Consider the following 23,858-nt stretch of genomic DNA (forward strand, 5'->3'; position numbering starts at 1 on the left):
ACTCAGCCTGCCACACAGCGGTTTCCTGGCAGTGTGGAGGACCAAAGCCTGATCCTCACCTAAGGCTGTTGGGATCATGGTCCACCTGAGGGTCTTGCGCTCGTTGGCACACAAACAGGATGTGTACAGATCACCAGAGAGAGGCGTGAGGGTGTAATCTGAGGACGGCCCAGGAGTGACAGTAACCTGTACGAGGAACACAGACATGGCTACATTTAAACCTGAGTTCAAATGTGAACACACCTACAGGTGAGCTTGCAGGTGTTGGTGAGCAGGGGCCCTTCAAGAACGGCCTGCATCCTGCATGGTTATATTGCCAAAGAAAAGATATTTTCTATTGTATTTTAATAACTATGATATAAATTTTGCTTAGAAAGTCATGTTTTCAGTATGGCTTTCCTTGGCTATGAACAGACATGTATCTAAACACTTTAATCATTCATTACCATGATGCAGCTGGTCAGGTAGTTAAAGACAGTCGCCCTCAGTTCAAAGTGCTCCCCCCGGATGATGGAGTAGGGCATGGTGAGTTCAAGGAAGAAAGGTTGGAAGACTTTCATTTCTTTACGAGGAGCCAAACCAAAACCCTGAGAGGACAAACAGAAAGCCTCCGTCTCCCAGGTGGTGATGGTGTCTGGGACAGTAAGGGACACGCCCCTTTTCCCATCGTCTCTGAAGCAGCAGATACACACAAACATATTCTGTAACATAATCAAACATGTTTTTATGTCTGTAAATTACTTGTATATCATAGTTACATCCTGCAGTGTGAATGACTTGTATATGTTGCATTGACAAAGCAAAAGAGCTCCACGGTGCTGATGACAGTGAAATAATATATCCCACAAAACTTTAAATATGACAAAACATCAGCCTGAAGCATCAAAACATGCTCAAGAAAAAACTCACAATTATTCTATTTTCATCTTTTTCATGTGTGCAAAGACACAGCAGAAAGTTCACATGGGTTTCTAAATGTGATCGTATAAACTTTTTAAAATGGAATATGCACCAGATCTCTTCACAACAGATACTTACCCAACTTCCACCAGATCCCAGATCCATGTCTCAGGGAAGAAAGAGCGAGCTGTCTCTATTAGTGGAGGAAGCTGCCCAGCAGATCCCAGACCAGGACTACTTAGTTGAATAGAATCATCTCCAAACCGGGGAGCCATAGCTAAATAAAAAAAGAAAAATTAATTTCCTGTTTTCTTTTTGGTAAATACAAAGCAAAATTTATAGCCAGACACAACACAAACAAGTGAATGATTCACCATAGTAGACATGAGGAGGGCCATCATAGTAGACACCAGGGCCTTGATGGTAGACTTTTCCTTTGAACTTGAGGCATGAAGGCAATCGAAAAAGCAAGTTTGTCGCCATCTTCAGTCCGACTTTCTACATATTTCAGCAGCACACAAAGATCAGCAAAAACTGGTGCAACAACAAAAACTATTGTATTTAGATTAAGTTTGACGGACTCACAGGTATACTTGTATTTTACCTGGAAAACTGCATAGGCATCATTTTGCTCTTGACTGGGGTGCGGCAAAACATATCTTTTTGGTCTCACATTAAGGCATTCTGTAGCATCATCAACCTCATACGGGATACCTGAGGATTTCTTGAGTGGGAGCAAGTCAAATATCTGAAAAGAAAAGTGCAGATCAGCAAAACCTCCAAACATTTATTGCCTGCCTGGTCACATTTGATCCACATGTGTTTTTTAACTCTTACCTGTAGTACTGGTGTAAATACAAGTACAGATTAGGCTCAAATCAATTGCTACATTATCTAAGAAGAATTCTGAAAAAATAAATAAATAAAAATGATCAAGTCAGCAGTAAGTGTTCGCAGATGTGAGGTGTTGTAGTTGAAGTATCTGTTTACCAAATGTTACAGAAGTTCTACAATTTTACTATAAACACCACATCGTTCTTAGTGACTTATATGGCTACAGTAAGTGTTCTCCATTTGAAGCTGTCTCTGTAGCTCCTTAAACTCACCAAGTATCACTTTTTCCAGGTTTTGCTGTATGTTTAACATCAACAAATACTCGTGTATTTGAGCAGTTTTGGTGCAAAGTTAAATTCTTCTCGAGTAAAGCAGACAGTGATTGGCAGGTCATACACTTGTTTGCATGGTTGAATTATTTGCTAAAAAAAAAAAGGTCATGATCCTGGATTTATCTCCATGTTGAAATATTAATTTGCTCAAAAGGAATTAATTTTATAAGATTAAAATATTGCTGTCTGCAACCACATGAGCAACAAGCATGGTACTTACTTACTCGCTAGAAAGACTGTCATCACAGACACATGCATTTGTAACCTTGTATTTTTTATACCAGTTTGCTTTAAGACAAACTCAGCATTTGACTGTTTAAAACACTTCAATGTACGACTGCCCAAAGAATACTTATCAGGACACAAGTACCGGAGCGAAGGCATGAGCTGCTGGTAACTCATGACACTACAGGCTCTGGAAATAAGGGATGTGTCCACCTCACTGGTGTTAATATCAGCAGTTACCTTATCTGCATCCAGAGTCTTCCCAGGCTCCTTGATGAGAACGCTCTTGTCGATGGCGCTCACACCACACAGAGAACGTGGCAGGGCCATCACCTGCATGTTGGTCTCTTCACCTGGGACGGCTGAAGACGGTGAAAACTCCACTGACACCTGACACACACAAAACACCCGTAGAAGTTTAGTGACTGTGATGAGTCCCCACTCACAGCTGGCTAAATGAGCTGCTTCACTGTGGTGAGTGACAAATCATGAGTCCCATGTGATGGCTGTAGCCCACGTTGGACACTGTATGAACACTGTGTCAGTGTTAGATAGGTAGGACTTGCATCATCATTGAAAAAGTGCTTGTATAAATGGGAGTGAGCGGGTCATGAGGTCATATAAAGAAGCAATTTGAATCCTTAGGTAGAGTAGAAACAGCTGTGCAACAACCAGTCCATTTACTGATGCTAGAAATCCTCAGGTGATTTAGCCAACTGAATTTGACTTTGATTTGAACGACATGGCATGACTGCAGACACCAAACACACAGCACACCTCTAGAATTACACTCACCTTGTTGCTGAAGCATTTGTCAGTAGAGAAGTCAGCACTGTGGGCAATTACATCCTCACTTGGCAGGACGGCATAAGCCACAACCTGGAACTCTGGAGCCATCTCAGGAGACACTCTGACTTTAAAGGACACCTGGCCCTCATTCACTGAAACACAGGTCCAAACATGCATCCACAGATCAACAAAACAGACCAACGTCAATGCTTGGCTGTGGCATTTGTGGAAATATGGGAATTTTACCCGATCTATCTTGCACTTCAACCTGTGTTTGTCCTTGCATGGTGACTGCTCCTTTGGACAACACCTGGAAGACAGAAATCATTTAAAAACAAGAATGAACTAGCACTGATATCTGTGGACATCAGAGATGGGCAGTGACGCGTAATCTGATTACTTTTTTCAAGTAAAGTAAGGGATTACTATTGCAAAATCGGTAATTAGATTACCGTTACTTTCCCGTAGGAACGCTGCGTTACTGCGTTACTAAAACCGTGATTTTTTGCGAGAATGTTTCACGACAGTGACGTAAGCGAGTGCGCCGTTAGTGACAACAGCTGTGTGCAGATCAACAGTGGATCACATATTGATTGAGAGAGTATGAGCGTGCAGCGTTTAAAGCGTGGAAGTACTGGCCTTACTTTGAGTTTGATTCCATAAAAAGTGACAAAAACATTAGCGTCTGTTGTGCGTGGGAAGAAAACTTCTTTTTACAGCGAAAAAACCCCCTAAACTTCCAAACAAGCACCGAGTGCGCAACGACGTAATGGGAAACTCACAGAGAAACTCGCGGATTCTTTAACTGACCGCGGCACACCTGCACCAGGGTAAACCTCCGCCTATCGCAGTCCTGCTTTACAGGTGAAAATAGAGCAACAGGACCGCTGAGTCTTTGACTTTATTTATTTTCTGCTGTGTTTTACTTGCATCTATTTGAAAGACTGAGTGTAAACACAAAAAATATTTTATTTTATGTGCTGGAATGTGCAGAAAATAGGTTTAAATGTTAAACTAATTTCTTCCAGTCAGAGAATGTTGCATATAATTAAATTTTTGCTTGATGCATGAAGTTAAAAGATTAAAACTAATAAAACAAGTTTTAAAAAGAGACTTTTCCATTTGATTACATTTTGTATGATGGATTATGCAGAAAAAGTAGAATTGGGCTGAAAGATCTATCACTTTATCACCTATTCAGGTTGTAAATCGTGTTTTTAAAAAGTAACTAAGTAACTAAGTAATTAATTACTTTTTGGGGGAAGCAATCAGTAATTAGTTACTGATTACTTTTTTCAAGTAACTTGACCAACACTGGTGGATATACACTACCAGTTAAAAGTTTTGACACACCTTCTCATTCAGTGTTTTTTTAATTTTTATTTTAATACTTTCTACAATGTAGATGCATACTGAAGCAAAGAAAAGTATATAAATATCTCTAAATATGTTTTATGTTTTAGAGTCCTCAGAGCTGCCCTTTGCTTTACTGGCAGTGAATGGTAATGGTAAATGGACTGGTTCTTATATAGCGCTTTTCTACTCTTTCTGAGCACTCAAAGCCCTGTACACAACTTTGCTGCACAACAGTGCTGCAAACCCTCGCCTGACATGTTTCACCTCACAGGTGAGCCTTATCAGTGTCAATTGGTGGAATCTCCTGCCTTCTTAATGGGGTTGGGACCATCAGTTGTTTTGTGCAAAAGTCAGGTTGGTACACGGCTGACAGAACAGCTGACACAACTGTTAGAATTCATATTTGAATGTGTCCCCAGGTGCAGTCACAAAAACCATCAAGTGCTACGATGAAACTGGCTCACATGCGGACCGCCCCAGGAAAGGAAGGCCAAGGGTCACCTCTGCTGAGGATAAATTCATCAGAGTCACCAGCCTTAGAAATCACAAGTTAACAGCAGCTCAGATTAGAGTCCAGATAAATGCCACACAGAGTTCCAGTAGCAGGTAGTGATGGTAAATTTGATTCTTTTTGCTGAATCGAGTTTTAGTGAGTCACTCACCAAAGTGAATCAGGTGTTTTGAGTCATTTGAGTCACTGAGTCAGTTGACCAGAGAGTGCAAAAAATTTACATTTTCACTCAAACTTAATTTGTTTCCATTTTTTAGTAAATCCTACAGGTAAGATAAGTGATTGAAAAAGAAAAACAACCATTTTTATAGAGCAAAAAAGAGCAAAAAAAAAGATTTCTAAAGGTAACATTTATTTTATTTATTTTTATTTTATTTTATTAGTATTTTCCTCACGTGTTAGATATATATTTTCACATCTAAATGTCCACTGAGCTGTGAGCCAGGGGGCGGTAATGCGCCTTAACATTGGTTGCCAACCAAGCAGAAGAAGAAGCTGTGAGCCAGGAGGGAGGGGGTGAGTGAGTGAGTGATTCATTTATGCTACGATTCAGCCAAGAAACACAAGAAACGGACATTAGACCAGTGGAAATCTGTGCTTTGGTCTCATGAGTCCAAATTTGAGATCTTTGGTTCCACCTGACGTGTCTTTGTGCGACAGAGAAAAGGTGAATGGATGGTTTCTACATGCATGGTTCTCACTGTGAAGCATGGAGGAGGAGGTGTGATAGTGTGTGTGTGTGTGTGTGGGGGGGGGGGGGGGGGCTTTGCTGGTGACACTGTTGGGGATTTATTCAAAACTGAAGGCACACTGAACCAGCATGGCTACCACAGCATCCTGCAGCCACATGCCATTGCATCATCTATTTCCCAACAGGACAACGACCCCAAACACACCTCCAGGCTGTGTGAGTGCTGTTTGACCAAGAAGGAGAGTGATGGCCTAGCCTCCACAGTCACCTGACTTAAACTCAAAGGAGATGGTTTGGGATGAGATGGACCACAAAATAGGCCAACAAGTGCTCAGCATTGTTCACCAAATGATTAAATATGTATTCATTCATTTTGATGTTTTGATGCCTTCAGTGAGAATCAATCGGAATAATTCAATTCAATTTATTTATACAGTACAAAATCAATAAAACTGTCACATCAAGGTGCTTTCTATTGTAAGGTAGACCCTACAATAAGATTAATAACAGGTATGATTAAATGCAGAGAGGTCTGTTAACACATAGTGAGTGAGAAAGGTGACTGGAAAGGAAACACTCAATGCATCATGGGAATCCCCCGGCAGCCTACATCTATTGCAGCATAACTAAGGGAGGATTCAGGGTCACCTGGTCCAGCCCTAACTATATGACAGGACATTGGCCAATCAGATGAAAGGAAGAAAAATAGGGTCAAAATTTGTACTTGTAACTTGAAACTTGAGTGCAGAGTTTCTCACGTACACAAATTCTTTTTTATGCACACATAAATTCTTTTTACACATACAAATCCTGAGAATCCTAAGATGCACAAAACAAAGGATTAGAAAAATAAAACAGAAAATAACTAAACGTGGAGTCACTAAAAGACGAGACTTGAAAAGTGCAGGGGAAACACAGGGAAAGCATGATTAACTGAGAACAGAAATGACAAAATCTACGAAGGCCAAAGAATATAAATACTTAGCAGAGAGAGAAAACTAAGGATATCATGAACAAAGGACCAAACACTGAGGCTAATTACTAAGCTGACAGAAAATGATGAGGGACAAAGCACAGGGACCAGACCTGAGGTCTGTGGAACCAGCTTCCACTTTGGATTCAGGAGACAGACGCCCTCCGAGTTTTAAGTTTAGGCTTTTTCCTTTTTGCTAAAGCATATAGTTTGGGCTGGATCAGTATTTATGCTGAAATAGATTGAAGCTGCTGGATTCTCATGATGGACTGAAAGTTTCTTCTTCAGTCATGATGGGCATTACAACAGTAGTTTTTTAGCAAACACACAAAAAGTCTGGTCATGTTCAACTTTGTAGTAAACCCAGAGATAACTCACCAGATAAATGACATCCACAGACCCCGGAGACTCTCCCACTATAGTGTAGTTTACTGATACGTCTTCTTCTGCGTCACAGGACACTGCTTTATCCTTCTTCTGTACCTCTAGAGAGCTGATTGTTTTAATATCGGGAGAAGACGGCTGGGACATGGATAATGTGTGAAATCCCCTGTCATAGTATGCAGTTCTATATCCTGGGTTGCCCACTGTTGGTGTCAGGCTTGCCTAGTTGGGGATAGGAAACAAAAATTTAAAAACTTGATCTACAAATAACATTGGACAACGAGACTTTATAAGCAAGGCAAAGGTGGAGGAAGATGAGTCATAAACTGTTTCAGGATTGCAGCTTCCTACTGTGGGAGGTATTTGGACATTTGCAGCCTATCACAAACCAATTGTGGCTTCAGGCTGCTGTCATGGCTGCATTAAATTACACATTGTTTCCGTGTGTCAGCTCACATGGAGTTGGATATCCTGGTCAAAGTTATCAGTGCTGAAAGAAAATGAGGCCACACCGTTGCTGTCAGTTGTCAGATTTTGTAGTGAGCGTGTTTGCCACATTCGTCCCGTGAACAGGTAGACCGGTGCGTCACAAACTGGTGTATTATTGTGGTACACTGCTCTGACCTGTTGAAGAACACAATGCTCTATCAATGGAAAATACAAACAATTTAAATGTGCTTTGCTACGACAAACTGAGCTGAAAACAACATGTTAGGCTTACTTTTCCTTCCACATTAGATCCCCGTTCCCAAACCTTGGGCACGTTAATGAAAGACACTTTTCCAAGGACGTAAGAAATCGTGACTCTCTTCTCTTGAGGGAGTGAAACACCTGAATGTAAAAACTTTCATGTTACAATCCTGTGAATGCCTTTTTGGTTAAACATACATTGATGTGTCATTTTAAAGGAATAACACAACTTGCCTGTTCCCTCTTCTTCCACTTTGGCCCTGATATCCAGAACATCTTGAAGCACCTTTTGGTCCATTTTAGTAAAAATTGACATGTTGAAGGAAAAAGTTGCACAGCCAGTCTTGTCTGCCTGGAAAGAACAATAAAGAAAGAAAATCACTGATACAAGAATAAACCAAAATTAGAATCAAATCTCATTCACAATCGAATCTATAAAATATATTAAATGTTCAAACTAGAGAGGAGTCATGAAAGACTTGAGCTCATTTAGAATTTGATGAAAGCAATATGGTTTAAAAATGCAGGGTGGGGGGACAAAAGTCTGGAGGGGTCAGTTGTACTAAACATAAACAGCTGAAGGAACATTTTGCAACTGATTATGTTACCTGGCAACAGATCATTCAGATAAACGTGTATAAAAAGATCATCATAGAGAGACAGAGTTTCTCACAAATACAGACGGGCGGAGGTTTACAAATCTGCAACAGACTGTGTCTACAAATTGTAGAACAATGACAGAATAATTTCATTAATGTAAAATTATCAAGACGGGGAATATCTCATCATCTGCAGCGCACAATGTCATCAAAACATGCAAAGGATAAGGCTGAAATCCACTATCAGATGCAGTCTCCAGGTCCTTGGGCAGCAATGCATGAAAAACTGTCATCATTCTGCCACTCAGATCACTGCATGGCCTCAGGAGCACTTCCACAAATCAATATCTGCGCACAAAGTTCAAAAGTCAAATGTGAATGCGAACTGGAAACGCTGCATTCTTTTCTGGGCAAAAGCTCATTTAAAACGACAAACACTGCTCTGTGCTCAGATGAATCGAAATCTGAAATTCTTTTTGGAAAAAACAGACGCTGTATCCTCCACAACATCCCAAACATCCTGTCGAGCTGGGCCTGTATAGCAGTATGATGGTATCACCTCACAAAACCACTGTATCGTTTAAATTTCCCAGCAGCATCTCATTTACATCCTCAAAATCTCAGTACTACCATATATATGTTATACAGTACTGTGAAAAAAATCTTCACCCAACCACCCTTTTTTTTGTTTGTTGGCTTCCAAAGAGCCAAACTTTGTTAATTTCTTCCTGCTTGAGCAGTTTTTGTTTAGACTTTGGCTGCTTTTACATTCATTTCCAGTTCAGTCCCCATACCTGATCATTTCTAGAGAAAGCTTTTTTTCTTTCATTCCTTTATTTGCATCAGGTACTTTATGTTGACCTATGAACCATCCAAGCACAACAAGGACACCTGCCTCAAGGGATTATTGTTTCTACACATAACAGACAACTTAGCAGACAACCAGTTTGAACTTGTATCACATTGTTGAGCAGCCTGTTGCAAAAGCACATCCTTTATTCCCATGTCCTTCTTTGAATCTAACAATGGGGTTTGAACTCATGGAAGCTTGCCTGAGAGACTTCAGGCTGTATTTCTATTTGTGTTTGCATGTTTCAGTAAACCCTGTAGCTATTCATTCTGCTTGTGTCAGTGTAACAGTCTGAAATTGTATTCTCTTGTGTGTCAGACATAATGAAACACACCACTTGCCTTAGCTCACGGCTCAATGAAGGCACATAACCCAGTATGTGACATATGAGACAATGAAACTGTAGTGAAAAAAAGTAAAGAGGACACACGGCGCCAGCTTAACTGAGTACAGCAGGCAACCCGTGTGCCGTAATGCTAATGCAGTGGCCTGAATGTACCCAAAGTATCAGGGAATAAAAGAGAAATGAAGCCATAACTGTACCTGCTTTGTCTCTGTGTGGCAGGGCGCACTTATCTGCAATAGGGCCAAAAGATCGTACGTCGATATACCAAAGCTATACACATTAGTAGGTCTGCACACATTGACTGTAACACGTCCTGGTACAGGCTGTCCATACGTGTACCTGTATAAAGAAAAATAAGTAAACATTATGAGTCATTTGCTCTCCAAACTCCAGATTTTACAACACATAATTTGTCCTGAAAGAACTTTTCCTTACTTTGCACACACTTTAGCTTCAATGTCTTCCTTCCCAATACTCACTTCTTCAGATATATTTACTGTCACATCAAATTTGGGTAAAACTGGGGGAAATATGAATGTCAGCATTTGCACTCCATTACAACAAAGAATTTAAGAATAAATAAGACTGACTTACCATATTTCTCCACTTTGAAGTTGTGAGATATTTTCCTCTCACCCATTGACACAATGATCTGGTACGGTCCCTCAGGGGCCTCAGCATCCAAGGAGTAAGAAAGCTGCAGTATTCTGCTATTGGATGTTTCATTTAGCCACTGTCCAATCCTGTTACTGTGAGGATCCTGTTAAATCAAGTGACAGTGACAGCTACTACACATAGTAGTAGCTCAGTGTTCCAACATTCGAAAGAAAGGACTGCTCTCACAGCTAGAGATTGACGAGGTATAGCTTGAAACCTGGATCCCCCGTAGCCAGTTACCAAGATTACGTGAAGTACACTCAGAAGGTCTGCTGGATGATGTTAATGCAGCATTACGGACAATACCTACAACCACGATTACCAACACTAACAAGCTGATCTACAATACGGCAGCAGTGATCAGTGAGATGCTTGGCTACAAGTTGAACAGCCACAAGGGGCAGTACCCTCCATGGAGAAGGAGGCTAGAGGGCAAGATCAAAGTAGCACGGAGGGAGGTTAGCCAACTAACGGAGTTGCAGAAAGGTGCGACAAAGAAGGTGCATAAGAAATACAGCAAACTGTCCATACCTGAGGCCTTGGAAACTGCCAAGCAAAGACTCACAGCCTTGGCCACCCGCTTGAGGAGGTACACTAGAGAGATAGAAGGCAGGAGAATAAACCACCTGTTCTCCACAGAACCAGCAAAGGTGTACTCTCAGTGGCAAGGGAACAATAAGAGAACAGCACCACCAAGGCTGGAGACGGAGCAATACTGGAAGAGCATATGGGAGAAGGACGCAACCCATAACGGCAATGCTCAGTGGCTAGTGGATCTGAGGGCAGACCACAGCGACCTCCCTGAACAGGGTCCAGTAACCATCACAGTGGCAGATATCCAAGAAAGGGTCTCCAGTATGAAGAGTTGGACAGCACCAGGGCCCGACATGGTTCACGCCTACTGGCTGAAGAAGCTGACTGCACTCCACGAGCGTCTGGCAGCACAAATGAACCAGCTGCTAGTTAACGAGAGACACCCGGAATGGCTAACCGAAGGTCGGACGGTCCTGATCCCCAAGGACCCCAAGAAGGGACCGGTCCCATCCAACTACCGACCAATAACCTGCCTCAGTACTACATGGAAGCTCCTGTCAGGCATCATATCGGCTAAGATGAACAGGCACATGGGTCAATACATGAGTGGGACACAGAAAGGAATTGGCAAGAATACCAGAGGCGCAAAACACCAGCTACTGGTAGACAGAACAGTCAGCCGAGACTGCAAGACCAGACTGACCAACCTGTGCACTGCCTGGATTGATTACAAGAAGGCCTATGACTCAATGCCCCAAAGCTGGATACTGGAATGCTTAGAATTGTACAAGATCAATGGGACCCTAAGAGCCTTCATCAGGAACTCAATGGGGATGTGGCGTACAACACTAGAGGCCAACTCCAAGCCCAAAGCACAAGTCACCATCAAGTGTGGGATCTACCAAGGAGATGCTCTGTCCCCACTGCTGTTCTGCATAGGCCTGAACCCCCTCAGTGAGATCATTAACAAGACTGGCTACAGATACCGACTACGGAATGGAGCAGTTGTCAGCCACCTCCTGTACATGGATGACATCAAGCTGTATGCCAAGAGTGAACGAGACATCGATTCACTGATCCACACTACCAGGCTATACAGCAATGACATTGGAATGTCGTTCGGACTGGAGAAGTGTAGTCGGATGGTAACAAAGAGAGGGAAGGTAGTCAGAACTGAGGGGATTGAACTACCAGAAGGCAACATTGCAGACATAAAGGACAGTTACAAGTACCTGGGGATCCCGCAGGCAAATGGGAACCATGAAGAGGCCGCTAGAAAGGCTGCAACCACCAAGTACCTGCAGAGGGTCAGGCAAGTCCTGAGGAGTCAGCTGAATGGTAAGAACAAGATCCGGGCCATCAACACGTACGCCCTGCCCGTGATCAGGTACCCTGCTGGGGTAATAGGCTGGCCAAAGGAGGAGATAGAAGCCACTGACATAAAGACAAGAAAGCTCCTTACCATGCATGGAGGGTTTCACCCCAAGTCCAGCACCCTGAGGCTGTACGCTAAGCGGAAGGAAGGGGGCCGGGGACTGGTGAGTGTCAGCACCACAGTCCAGGATGAGACAACGAACATCCACGAATACATTGGGAAGATGGCCCCAACTGACCGAGTGCTCAGTGAATACCTCAGGCAGCAGAAACCCAAGAAAGAGGAGGGAAACGAGGAACCATCATGGAAGGACAGGCCCCTGCACGGTATGTACCACCGGCAGATAGAGGAGGTGGCTGATGTCCAGAAATCCTACCAGTGGCTGGACAAAGCTGGACTGAAAGACAGCACAGAGGCACTAATCATGGCAGCACAAGAACAAGCTCTGAGTACAAGATCCATAGAGGCTGGGGTCTATCACACCAGGCAAGACCCCAGGTGCAGGCTGTGTAAAGATGCCCCAGAGACAATCCAGCACATAACAGCAGGGTGCAAGATGCTAGCAGGCAAGGCATACATGGAACGCCATAACCAAGTGGCCGGCATAGTGTACAGGAACATCTGTGCCGAGTATAACCTGGAAGTCCCGAGGTCAAAATGGGAGATGCCCCCAAGGGTGGTGAAGAATGACCGAGCTAAGATCCTGTGGGACTTCCAGATACAGACGGACAAAATGGTGGTGGCTAACCAACCGGACATAGTGGTGGTAGACAAACAGAAGAAGACGGCCGTAGTGATCGATGTAGCGGTTCCGAATGACAGCAATATCAGGAAGAAGGAACACGAGAAGCTGGAGAAATACCAAGGGCTCAGAGAAGAGGTCGAGAGGATGTGGAGGGTGAAGGTAATGGTGGTCCCCGTGGTAATCGGAGCACTAGGTGCGGTGACTCCCAAGCTAGGCGAGTGGCTCCAGCAGATCCCGGGAATAACATCGGAGATCTCTGTCCAGAAGAGCGCAGTCCTGGGAACAGCTAAGATACTGCGCAGGACCCTCAAGCTCCCAGGCCTCTGGTAGAGGACCCGAGCTTGAAGGATAAACCGCCCGCAGGGGCGTGCTGGGTGTTTTTTTTATATATATATATATATCGTTTCCCTTGCCTCTAAAATGACAACAATGCCAATGAAAAGGCAGGTGTAAAAACACAATAATTCTTTTGAACATTTGTTTATTTGTTCATTTTCTATAATACCAATGAAAGGAATAATAAGCTGGTAAGGCCATTGTCAGCTATGAGTCACAGGGAGCTAGCTTTCTAACTTTACTGGCAGTGCAAAGTTGTGGTGACAGCAGGACTTGACTGGGAATCTGGCATTCTGGACATTTTCCTGTTGGCTGTAAGACCAGTACAACTCTTTGTTGTCAATATCATTATACAGGCTTAAAGACTGGCTGGAATGGCAGCTGCACCTGACCCTACGAGCGCTGGCAGCAATCTCTCTGGTGTATTTTTTTGAACACTACTTTTCACTTTTACTTAATAATATTTTAAAGTAATGCTACTCTTACTTGAATAACATTTTTGGATACTCGACCCACCTCTGTATATATGCAACCCAATTTGTCCAGTTTTGAAACTGTCAGTGACCTGGAGTAATACTGCAGAAGCAGTGTGTACATAAGCAGTGAGCAGGGAACAATCAAGTCTGACTCCATGTGTTCAGCATTGTGTTGATGCATTTACAGCAGAAGTAAAAAAACCTTTTCTGGAGATATTCTCTTACCTGAAGTTCAATGACATCATACTGAAAGAAAGAACCAAAGACAGGTGGAGTTAAGAAATTGTTGTGTAAATCACTGCATCTCAATTCTAAACAGCATCATTAATAACACTGTTCAAAAACTCACCAGCTGATTGGCCGGTCGCATCTTATTATCCATCGCAACGACTCTGAAATTCACTGTGAGAAAAATTTTAAAGAGATTGTGTCTCTGTTTCTCTCCTTATACTTTAAAACAAAGGTCCATTAGGGTTGGGGCCATGACTGCTAAAATTAACAAAATAAACACTTAATTACATTACTAATTAAAATGGAAATAATTAATTAAATATCTAAACAATTTTATTATTAATTAAATTATGTATTTTGAGTTTCAATTTTCAATTAAATATTTCATGGTTGCTGTGCTGCAGTGCATCGTGATCTGTCACTGCAGCTTATCAACAAACACAACATCTGATTTTTACCCTACACAGCAAGTCAATACAGATCTCAGATAAGGGACTGATATGAATTGGTGGTTATGTGGACAGACCGACCAAATGCTTGAAGGTTGCACTACATAAAAATAATAAAATCATATTTGGTGACACGGCAAGTATTTTAAAATATTTCTTGTGGTGTAGCTCCATCAGGTCCGAATGGCTGTGTGCATTAAGCAGGGCACACTAAATAAACAGACACCCGGCCAAAGCATTAAATTGTCTGTGTCCCTGAGTTTGATGGGTGACAGATAAAACTGATTAATGAACACAAAATAATTAATTAAATTGAAAACCAATAATTGGACAATGAAATAATTAACTATCCTTGTAAATAATCAAAATGAGAAAAAATGAATTGAATATATAAAAAGATCATTAAATATGTGCTGGAAACTGGAAATCAGAAATAAAAACCTAAATGTGTGTTGGTGTACGCTCAATTATCCAGGTAAGTAAATCTCCAAAAGTTGATTCTGTTCATCTGGACGTTTTCAGTGGAGAAATTGATCCAGGTGACTTCTTCAATCTCAGCTGACTGCAAGTTTCCCCAATCTTATAAACAGTACATTTGCATAATGACTGAAACCAGCCCACTGAAGGAACAATCTGCCGTTCGCTACATGGAAGAAGTGCAAAGCAGAGCTCTGGTATCGCACCCTGGCTGGAACAAAACAAAGTCACTGGTTCAGGGTTTCCCCACTGAAAACATCCAGATGAAAAGAAACTTTTTGAGATCATTCAAATAACTTATTACATTATTTAAATGAAATCACTGATATTTAATTAATGTATATACATACATACATATATATATATATATATATATATATATATATATATATATATATATATATATATATATATATGTGTCTACCACACAGACAAACAGAAGAAGACGGCCGTAGTGATCGATGTAGCGGTTCCGAATGACAGCAATATCAGGAAGAAGGAACACGAGAAGCTGGAGAAATACCAAGGGCTCAGAGAAGAGCTCGAGAGGATGTGGAGGGTGAAGGTAACGGTGGTCCCCGTGGTAATCGGAGCACTAGGTGCGGTGACTCCCAAGCTAGGCGAGTGGCTCCAGCAGATCCCGGGAATAACATCGGAGATCTCTGTCCAGAAGAGCGCAGTCCTGGGAACAGCTAAGATACTGCGCAGGACCCTCAAGCTCCCAGGCCTCTGGTAGAGGACCCGAGCTTGAAGGATAAACCGCCCGCAGGGGCGTGCTGGGTGGTTTTTTTTTTTTGTGTATATATATGTGTATATATATATATATATATATTTTTTTTTAGACTACACGCCTTTGGAGCAGAGGATCGCAAGTTCGATTCCTGCCTGGGGCGTCTGTATCCAGTAAGGGTCCTAAGGCTAGACCCCCTATCCTAAGCGAGCCTACCGCAGACATGAGCGAGACAGATAAATATGAAGGCATGCCGGCTCGGACGTCGCCCGGATCAACAAGGTCCGCGTCAGGTGTTGAGGAACCAGGGCACCCTGATGACAAGTGGGCTACTGGAACAAGAAGGCATCGGTGGGCAAGAGACGAAAACAGGGCGTTGTTGGAATGCTACTACGCAAGTAACCTTGGCGGAAGGGGCTACATGAATAGGATGACGGACCTATGGATTCTTCGATACCCAACATCCACAATGACGGCGAAACAACTAGTAGCTCAGTGTTCCAACATTCGAAAGAAGGGACTGCTATCACAGCTAGAGATTGACGAGGTACAACATAAATGCTACGGCAAGGAGGAGTCAGGACACCAGGTCACCCCCACCCGAGATTGGGTACATAGCCCCAAGTGCGATAGGAGAAGGATCGTTGAGTGCGAGAGGAACTGACCTAAAAAATAGGATCATGGCCAAGCTTGAAACCTTGGTTACCAAGATTACGTGAAGTACCTCCAGAAGGTCTGCTAGATGATGTTAATGCAGCACTACGGACGATACCTACAACCATGATTACCAACACTAACAAGCTGATCTACAATACGATCAGTGAGATGCTTGGCTACAAGTTGAACAGCCACAAGGGGCAGTACCCTCCATGGAGAAGGAGGCTAGAGGGCAAGATCAAAGTAGCACGGAGGGAGGTTAGCCAACTAACGGAGTTGCAGAAAGGTGCGACAAAGAAGGTGCATAAGAAATACAGCAAGCTGTCCATACCTGAGGCCTTGGAAACTGCCAAGCAAAGACTCACAGCCTTGGCCAGCCGCTTGAGGAGGTACACTAGAGAGATAGAAGGCAGGAGAATAAACCAGCTGTTCTCCACAGAACCAGCAAAGGTGTACTCTCAGTGGCAAGGGAACAATAAGAGAACAGCACCACCAAGGCTGGAGACGGAGCAATACTGGAAGAGCATATGGGAGAAGGACGCAACCCATAACGGCAATGCTCAGTGGCTAGTGGATCTGAAGGCAGACCATAGCGACCTCCCTGAACAGGGTCCAGTAACCATCACAGTGGCAGATATCCAAGAAAGGGTCTCCAGTATGAAGAGTTGGACAGCACCAGGGCCCGACATGGTTCACGCCTACTGGCTGAAGAAGCTGATTGCACTCCACGAGCGTCTGGCAGCACAAATGAACCAGCTGCTAGTTAACGAGAGACACCCGGAATGGCTAACCGAAGGTCGAACGGTCTTGATCCCCAAGGACCCCAAGAAGGGACCGGTCCCATCCAACTACCGACCAATAACCTGCCTCAGTACTACATGGAAGCTCCTATCAGGCATCATATCGGCTAAGATGAACAGGCACATGGGTCAATACATGAGTGGGGCACAGAAAGGGATTGGCAAGAATACCAGAGGCGCAAAACACCAGCTACTGGTAGACAGAACAGTCAGCCGAGACTGCAAGACCAGACTGACCAACCTGTGCACTGCCTGGATTGATTACAAGAAGGCCTATGACTCAATGCCCCACAGCTGGATACTGGAATGCTTAGAATTGTACAAGATCAACAGGACCCTAAGAGCCTTCATCAGGAACTCAATGGGGATATGGCGTACAACACTTGAGGCCAACTCCAAGCCCAAAGCACAAGTCACCATCAAGTGCGGGATCTACCAAGGAGATGCTCTGTCCCCACTGCTGTTCTGCATAGGCCTGAACCCCCTCAGTGAGATCATTAACAAGACTGGCTACGGATACTGACTACGGAATGGAGCAGTTGTCAGCCACCTCCTGTACATGGATGACATCAAGCTGTATGCCAAGATGTCTAAATGACTCGGGTAAAGTTTGTAGCATGCGTGCTTGTTGTTTTTGTCTGCTTCCACTTGTCTTTGCACTAGGATGATGTCGGCGTAAATGTGCAGTCATATTCGTTGTGTTCCCACTAGTGCTGTCAGCGTTAATCTGAAATGACGTTAAAGCCACAACACGGCAAATCTCTGTTAACGACCTACCGCGTTCGACTACTCCACCTAGGCTGCACTGTCGAGCGCAGATCCACTGAGCTCTCAACACAGACAGCGTCCTCAGAAGAAAAGTTGATAAAATAAATTGAAATTTTGTATATGCGTACCGAACCGAAAGCACTGTATCGAACGGTTCAATATCGATACAGGTATTGTTGCACCCCTAATATATATATATATATATATATATATATATATATATATATATATATATATATATATAATTTATTTAAATTGAATTGGTATCACTAATTTATATTTTAATTAACAAGACATTTCATTTATTGTCTAATTATGTGTTTCATACATTTTGGCACCCGTGGCCCTCCACTTTGGTGCTTTAAATTCCATGTTTGAACATAATTTAATTGTGAACAATAAAACTATTAAGGATAAAACCATTAAACTTTCACATAAAATGAATTTGACTCTAATCGGGGACAGATGGTACAAACAATAAATCATGTCTGAGTGATATAATATGGACTTTGCCCTTTGGGGGGAGTCATGCACTCTGAGTATTCTGCATGTTTTATTTTGCATTACTGTGAATTTTTAAAATAGTTATATTCAAAGATGGACTCAGATTTCAAAGTGCGAACAAATATTTCGATCGATGGACCGTATTAAATATCTTGAAAAGCGTTTGCTAAATGAAGCACAACTTTCACATCAATCATTGCATGTGTGTCCAAATTTTGGACCATAAAACTTGTTACACAAATTGGAGATGGTGGAGCAGCTGGCTCATGATGTTGGAATTTGAATGAACTACATGTCTTATATAACATAACAGCACATTGTTACCTTTTTGTCCAGGGAGGTAGATGGGTTTGTCTGTTTGGATGAATGTGACGGGATCAGACGCTCGGATCATCACTTTTCTGACTTGTTTGGAGTAAAATGTGTCTCCTCGTACCTCCACCTGAAAATGTTGCACCTCCTTTTGTACCAAAGGAGCCTGAGACAGTGGGATATTTAGATAGTCATTAAAGCCTATAATGCTTACGATAACAACTAACACACACTTTGTGTGTGAAAGTGCTGGTTGCCAACCTCAAACTGAACACAGGTTTGAAAGGCCTCATTTGACGTATGCGTGAATAAGGTTGTGTTCTTCTCTCGGGACATCAAAGTGACAGTCATGACCAGAGTCCCACTGGGCTGTCGGAGAGTTGCACAGAATTTGGCCTCAGCTCCAGCTTCAATAACTGCAGGAATGGCCACCAGGTACTGGCTGCATACAGCATCACACATACAGCAGTTACTGCAGTGAACAACTCACACAGACAAAAACACGCTGAAGACAAACTCACGGTTCAGCCACCGCTTGATCCACACGTATCCAGCTCAGGAGGACACACAGAGTGCAGCTCAGGATCCAGAGACGGTCCATGACTGGTTGTGATCGTTCTCAGTGTCAGCTTCGGCTAAATATTGGCTGATCGTCCCCACCCACATAACAGCCACGTGTTTGAAACGCACTCATGTACTCTGATCTCCACAAAGTCTATCACTTACACATTTATAAAATCCCATTCCTGCTTTCAGCACTGAACACTAAACTATAGACAACAGTAAAGCTTGTTGTTCAGTGTAAAACATTACAGTAACATACAGTGCTCCGAGGTGATGTTTCTAAATCAGCTCAGAGTTTAATTCGGCTGTTACAAAATATTATTTCTATTCTGTATGTGTCCATGTTTGTCTTAACACCAGTGCTGGGATATCCCACTGTAGTGTGTAACTACTGATATTCTCTAAAATCACTGGGCGTTACAGTAAGTGTAGCCACCAACAGTGCCCTTTACCCAGCGTGGGATGTCTGACTGCCATGTTTTTGACTTTATTTCTCAGGAAAGACTAAACAAACGTTTGTGTAGTGATAACAGGCTCAAACACAACGGATGGATTCATCAGTGATGTCACAGACTGCTATATTTGCTTAAAAGACAAAAATCACAATGTTTCTGTCCAAATTAAAAATGAAACATGTTAAACAGCTTTTGTTGCACTTTAGTAAACAACACAGATCAAACTTCAGCCCACTGAAATAACTGCAGTGACAGTCACACTGCTGAGTGTGGAGGGATTTCTGGTCTGGTTTTTAAACTGTAACATTGCTGAGAATGAGTCATTATCTCTGACCCTCTGGACCCAGCAGTATTACCCCATGTTATTCTATTTGTCTTCATCGATTTGCCTTTACGGGAAAAGGGTTTTTGTTTGTTCTGTCTCACTAAGGGGCTGTGGGGGGGGGGGGGGGGGGGGGGGTGGGTGGGGGGGGGGGCATGCTTTACACACATACAGATGTGTTAATCCATAAATGTTAATACAGTTTGTTAATACTTGTTAACAAATGCAAAAAATAAAGTTTGTTTAAAAACAGTTATCAGCATTGAACCCATGAAAGACTGAAGTCTGTACTGATATACTCAATATTTGCTGCTGTTATGATATTAGTAGATATTTATTATGATACATTTATTCATGACATGAGCTCACTCATGGTTACAGCGCTGGAACATGTGGCCATGGACCCTAAACAGCATGCTCAAATCGTGACAAACTTCATAGATCTGGAGTGTGACCCCGTAAAAGACTTGCCTAAATCTGCTGGCCTGGGAGTCCAGCAGTTCATCTAAACAAAAGGCACTTAGACTAGAACAGATATAGATGTGTTTATCCTAACATGAAACAATAAGAGAAGGTACGACCGCTGCCATGCTCCCAGGAGGGTGTGAATGCCAGAACACCCTGGAATGCACACAAAGTCTTTGCAGACTATTAAGGATCAGACCCCTATCAATATGACATCGACTATAAACTCTAAGCATATATGAGTAAATATTTCTAAGCATGAATGACAATCAACAATACAAATCTAACACTAGGTAGAAGAGCAGCTCCAGCACGCACATTACTGATATCCACCTGTGTTACCTCACTTATATGAGGAGCTGGATCATTTCTTAGGCACAAATGCATAACCTTATATGAGTAACTCTGGATTAAAACAATGACATTCTTAGGTGCAGAGATAGGCAGTAACGTGTTACTGCGGTCTGGAGTGTGGGGCCTCCCTGCTGCTGCGGAGTCGGGGCGGTCTGCCTCTCCCCACCGCAGGGAAAAGGGTAACACCACCTGGGTCTGGGTGCAGTTCCCCCCCTCCAGGAGCAAGGGTACCTAGACCCGGTTGGTAGAGTACGCTTGGGGAGTGTGATTGTGTGTACAGTGTCTCTTTATGTCTGTCTCCGCGTTGGTTGAGTGTGGAGTGAGTGCATATGAGAGCATGAGGGTGGGAATGGATGTTTGTGTCTGTGTGTGCCTCTATGTCTGTGTCTATATGTCAGGTTGGGTATCAGACGCCACCTCTCTGGGGACATCTCAGGCCTCCAAACCTTGGAGGGCCTATCTCCACCCACCATCACTTCCCCTGCCGGTGGCGGACTCCCTCAGGTGTCGGTGCGTTGGTGGTTCTTTGTGTCTGGGGGTGGGCGTCCGGGTACACACCGGCTCACTCCTTGGCGGCCGCTTATTGGGGCTCGCTCGGGCCATTTCAGAGGTGACCGAGCCCCCGGCCTCTCGGCCTGGGGCTCGGTCACTCAGGCACAGCTGGCTGCCGGCGGAGCTCACGGGCGCGTCACTGCAACTCCCCCTGGCTTCTGCTCCGCGGCTGCTGAATGAGCCCTCATCTGGGACTCTCCTCAGCTCTTACTGGGACAGTGGCGCGGCTGCCCCTCTGTGGGTCTTCCTTGGTCTCTTGTGTTCTGGGGGCCTCTGGATGTCTGGAGTTTTGATCTCCTCCATACCTGCTTGATACCATAGAGGACAGGGCTGTGGCTCCCCACACTCCCTAGCAGATCATTACATGGAGAAACCTTAGGAATGCAAGCATGCTGATCCACACAGGTATGCACACAGATGTACACATGGGTATTCACAGACGCGGACTAAAGCTTTCTTGGCTGCTGCCTCAAAGCACATGGTGCGCTTGGAAATTTTTTTTTAGTAAAAAAAAAGACGAAAAAAAAAAATGAAGAACTGTTTGGGAGATTCGTAGAAATCCCCTGTCACAGACTTAAATTACACCTTTCTTGGCTGCTACTTCGAAGCACATTGTGCGCTGTCTGTCCTGCGTGCTGCACAACAACATTGAATATTTAGTATTTACTGCTGTTTACACTTAGCTAGATTAATGCGATGGTGTTGTGTTTAGTATGTTGCTTTGTTTTTTTTGTTTTTTTGCTTGTTTTCTATTCTTCTCTCAACAGGTGATCCAGGAGATTTTTATTTTTTTTCTCTCCCCCTTTCTGTTTTTCCTTTCCTTCCTCTTTCTTTCTCCCTTTCCTATCCCTCACTCATGTCTGTCCCGTCTGTAACATCTGAAAATAAAATATAATAAATAATAAAAACAAAGATTGATCAAATGGACCAATACGGCAATGCCACGAAGATCCATTTGGCAAAGTAAATCCATTGGGTATCCTTGTTGGTCTTCAGACAACAATTCTGATGGCTAAAGAACCAAATGGGACAGGCAAAAAAAAAAGAAAAAAAAAGGCAGTAACGTGTTACAAGTAATCCAGTTACCTTTTTCAAGTAACGGGTAATGTAAGGGATCGAGCACGCTGCGTTACTGCGTTACTAAACCGTGTTTGTTGGTGAGAGTGTCTCATGACAATGATGTACAAGTGTGACGTCCATGGTAACGGACATGTGCAGATCAACAATGGAAAATGTATCGAGTGTGGGAGAGAGATTGGAAGTACTTACATTACTTTGAGTTTGATTCCATAAAAAGTGACAAAAACATTGGAGTCCACTGTACACTGTGTGGGAAGAAAACTTTACAATCAACAGAAAAAGTTTACAATGCCTTTGAACATGGACACTGCAGGCCTACTTGTTGTTCCTAGAGTATTTAAAAGTAGAATGGGAGGCAGAGCCTTCAGTTTTCAGGCCCCTCTTCTGTGGAACCAGCTTCCAGTTTGGATTCAGGAGACAGACACTATCTCTACTTTCAAGATTAGGCTTCAAACTTTCCTTTTTGCTAAAGCATATAGTTAGGGCTGGACCAGGTGACCCTGAATCCTCCCTATAATTGTTAAAAGGCCGAAAACCTCTCTTGAGGTCAATTACTGATGTGTCCTGAAATCTGTATGTAAAACGCAGTGTAAATAACAGGTAATAAGCTGGCTCGTGCTGCTGTCTCAGAGTCCACTGGGGGTGGTGGAGTCAGCCATAACCTTTACTAACATTTTCTTAGGATTCAATGACGAAACATGAGTTTCGGTCAGTTTCCCTAACCACTCTGCTTTTTCACTGCCTAATCCTAACCAAAGACTCTTTCCAGTCATCTTGCCTGGCTGTGCGGAACTCTTTCATGGATGGACACAGTATGCCCCTGGACCCGCCCCAAGTGAGATCCCAGCCAGGTGGAGCACAATATCCATAGAGGCTGGGGTCTATCACACCAAGTAAGGCCCCAAGTGAAGGCTGTGTAAAGATGCACCAGCACATAACAGCAGGGTGTAAGATGCTAGCAGGCAGGGCATACATGGAACGCCATAACCAAGTGGCCGGGGTAGTGTACAGAAACATCTGTGCTGAATACGGCCTTGAAGTCCCGAGGTCAAAATAGGAGATGCCCCCAAGGGTGGTGGAGAATGACCGAGCTAAGATCCTGTGGGACTTCCAGATACAGACGGACAAAATGGTGGTGGCTAACCAACCGGACATAGTGGTGGTAGACAAACAGAAGAAGACAGCCGTAGTGATCGATGTAGCGGTTCCGAATGACAGCAATATCAGGAAGAAGGAACACGAGAAGCTGGAGAAATACCAAGGGCTCAGAGAAGAGCTCGAGAGGATGTGGAGGGTGAAGGTAACGGTGGTCCCCGTGGTAATCGGAGCACTAGGTGCGGTGACTCCCAAGCTAGGCGAGTGGCTCCAGCAGATCCCGGGAACAACATCGGAGATCTCTGTCCAGAAGAGCGCAGTCCTGGGAACAGCTAAGATACTGCGCAGGACCCTCAAGCTCCCAGACCTCTGGTAGAGGACCCGAGCTTGAAGGATAAACCGCCCGCAGGGGCGTGCTGGGTGTTTTTTTTTATATATAT

The 23,858-nt window shown here is 43.4% G+C and overlaps 1 protein-coding gene and 1 pseudogene across 2 annotated transcripts in view; one reads left to right on the forward strand and one right to left on the reverse strand.

Annotated features, from left to right (window-relative positions):
• LOC147333482 (alpha-2-macroglobulin-like) overlaps positions 1–19,205 on the reverse strand; it is a 32,266-nt gene extending 13,061 nt beyond the window's left edge. The window contains exons 1-20 of the mRNA XM_086266930.1: positions 19,053–19,205; positions 18,793–18,973; positions 18,544–18,697; positions 13,953–14,005; positions 13,829–13,849; positions 10,075–10,240; positions 9,916–10,000; positions 9,678–9,819; positions 7,920–8,037; positions 7,717–7,826; positions 7,452–7,619; positions 6,990–7,217; positions 3,327–3,390; positions 3,087–3,232; positions 2,532–2,681; positions 1,505–1,648; positions 1,275–1,398; positions 1,039–1,177; positions 447–672; positions 60–186 (exon numbers count right to left, since the gene is read on the reverse strand). Coding sequence (XP_086123056.1) covers positions 60–186; positions 447–672; positions 1,039–1,177; positions 1,275–1,398; positions 1,505–1,648; positions 2,532–2,681; positions 3,087–3,232; positions 3,327–3,390; positions 6,990–7,217; positions 7,452–7,619; positions 7,717–7,826; positions 7,920–8,037; positions 9,678–9,819; positions 9,916–10,000; positions 10,075–10,240; positions 13,829–13,849; positions 13,953–14,005; positions 18,544–18,697; positions 18,793–18,973; positions 19,053–19,132 — 2,626 coding nt within the window. The 5' untranslated portion in view covers positions 19,133–19,205. The remainder of the gene's footprint in view (positions 1–59; positions 187–446; positions 673–1,038; positions 1,178–1,274; positions 1,399–1,504; positions 1,649–2,531; positions 2,682–3,086; positions 3,233–3,326; positions 3,391–6,989; positions 7,218–7,451; positions 7,620–7,716; positions 7,827–7,919; positions 8,038–9,677; positions 9,820–9,915; positions 10,001–10,074; positions 10,241–13,828; positions 13,850–13,952; positions 14,006–18,543; positions 18,698–18,792; positions 18,974–19,052) is intronic.
• LOC147333479 (uncharacterized) overlaps positions 1–23,858 on the forward strand; it is a 167,981-nt pseudogene that overhangs the window by 98,297 nt on the left and 45,826 nt on the right. The gene's annotated exons all lie outside the window — the stretch shown is intronic.

Source organism: Aulonocara sp. 'chitande type north' Nkhata Bay, linkage group LG3 (assembly GCF_057382095.1).
Source record: "Aulonocara sp. 'chitande type north' Nkhata Bay isolate Kocher_YH1m ecotype deep benthic linkage group LG3, A_spYH_male_GT1.1, whole genome shotgun sequence".
NCBI classification, from domain to species: Eukaryota; Metazoa; Chordata; class Actinopteri; order Cichliformes; family Cichlidae; genus Aulonocara; species Aulonocara sp. 'chitande type north' Nkhata Bay.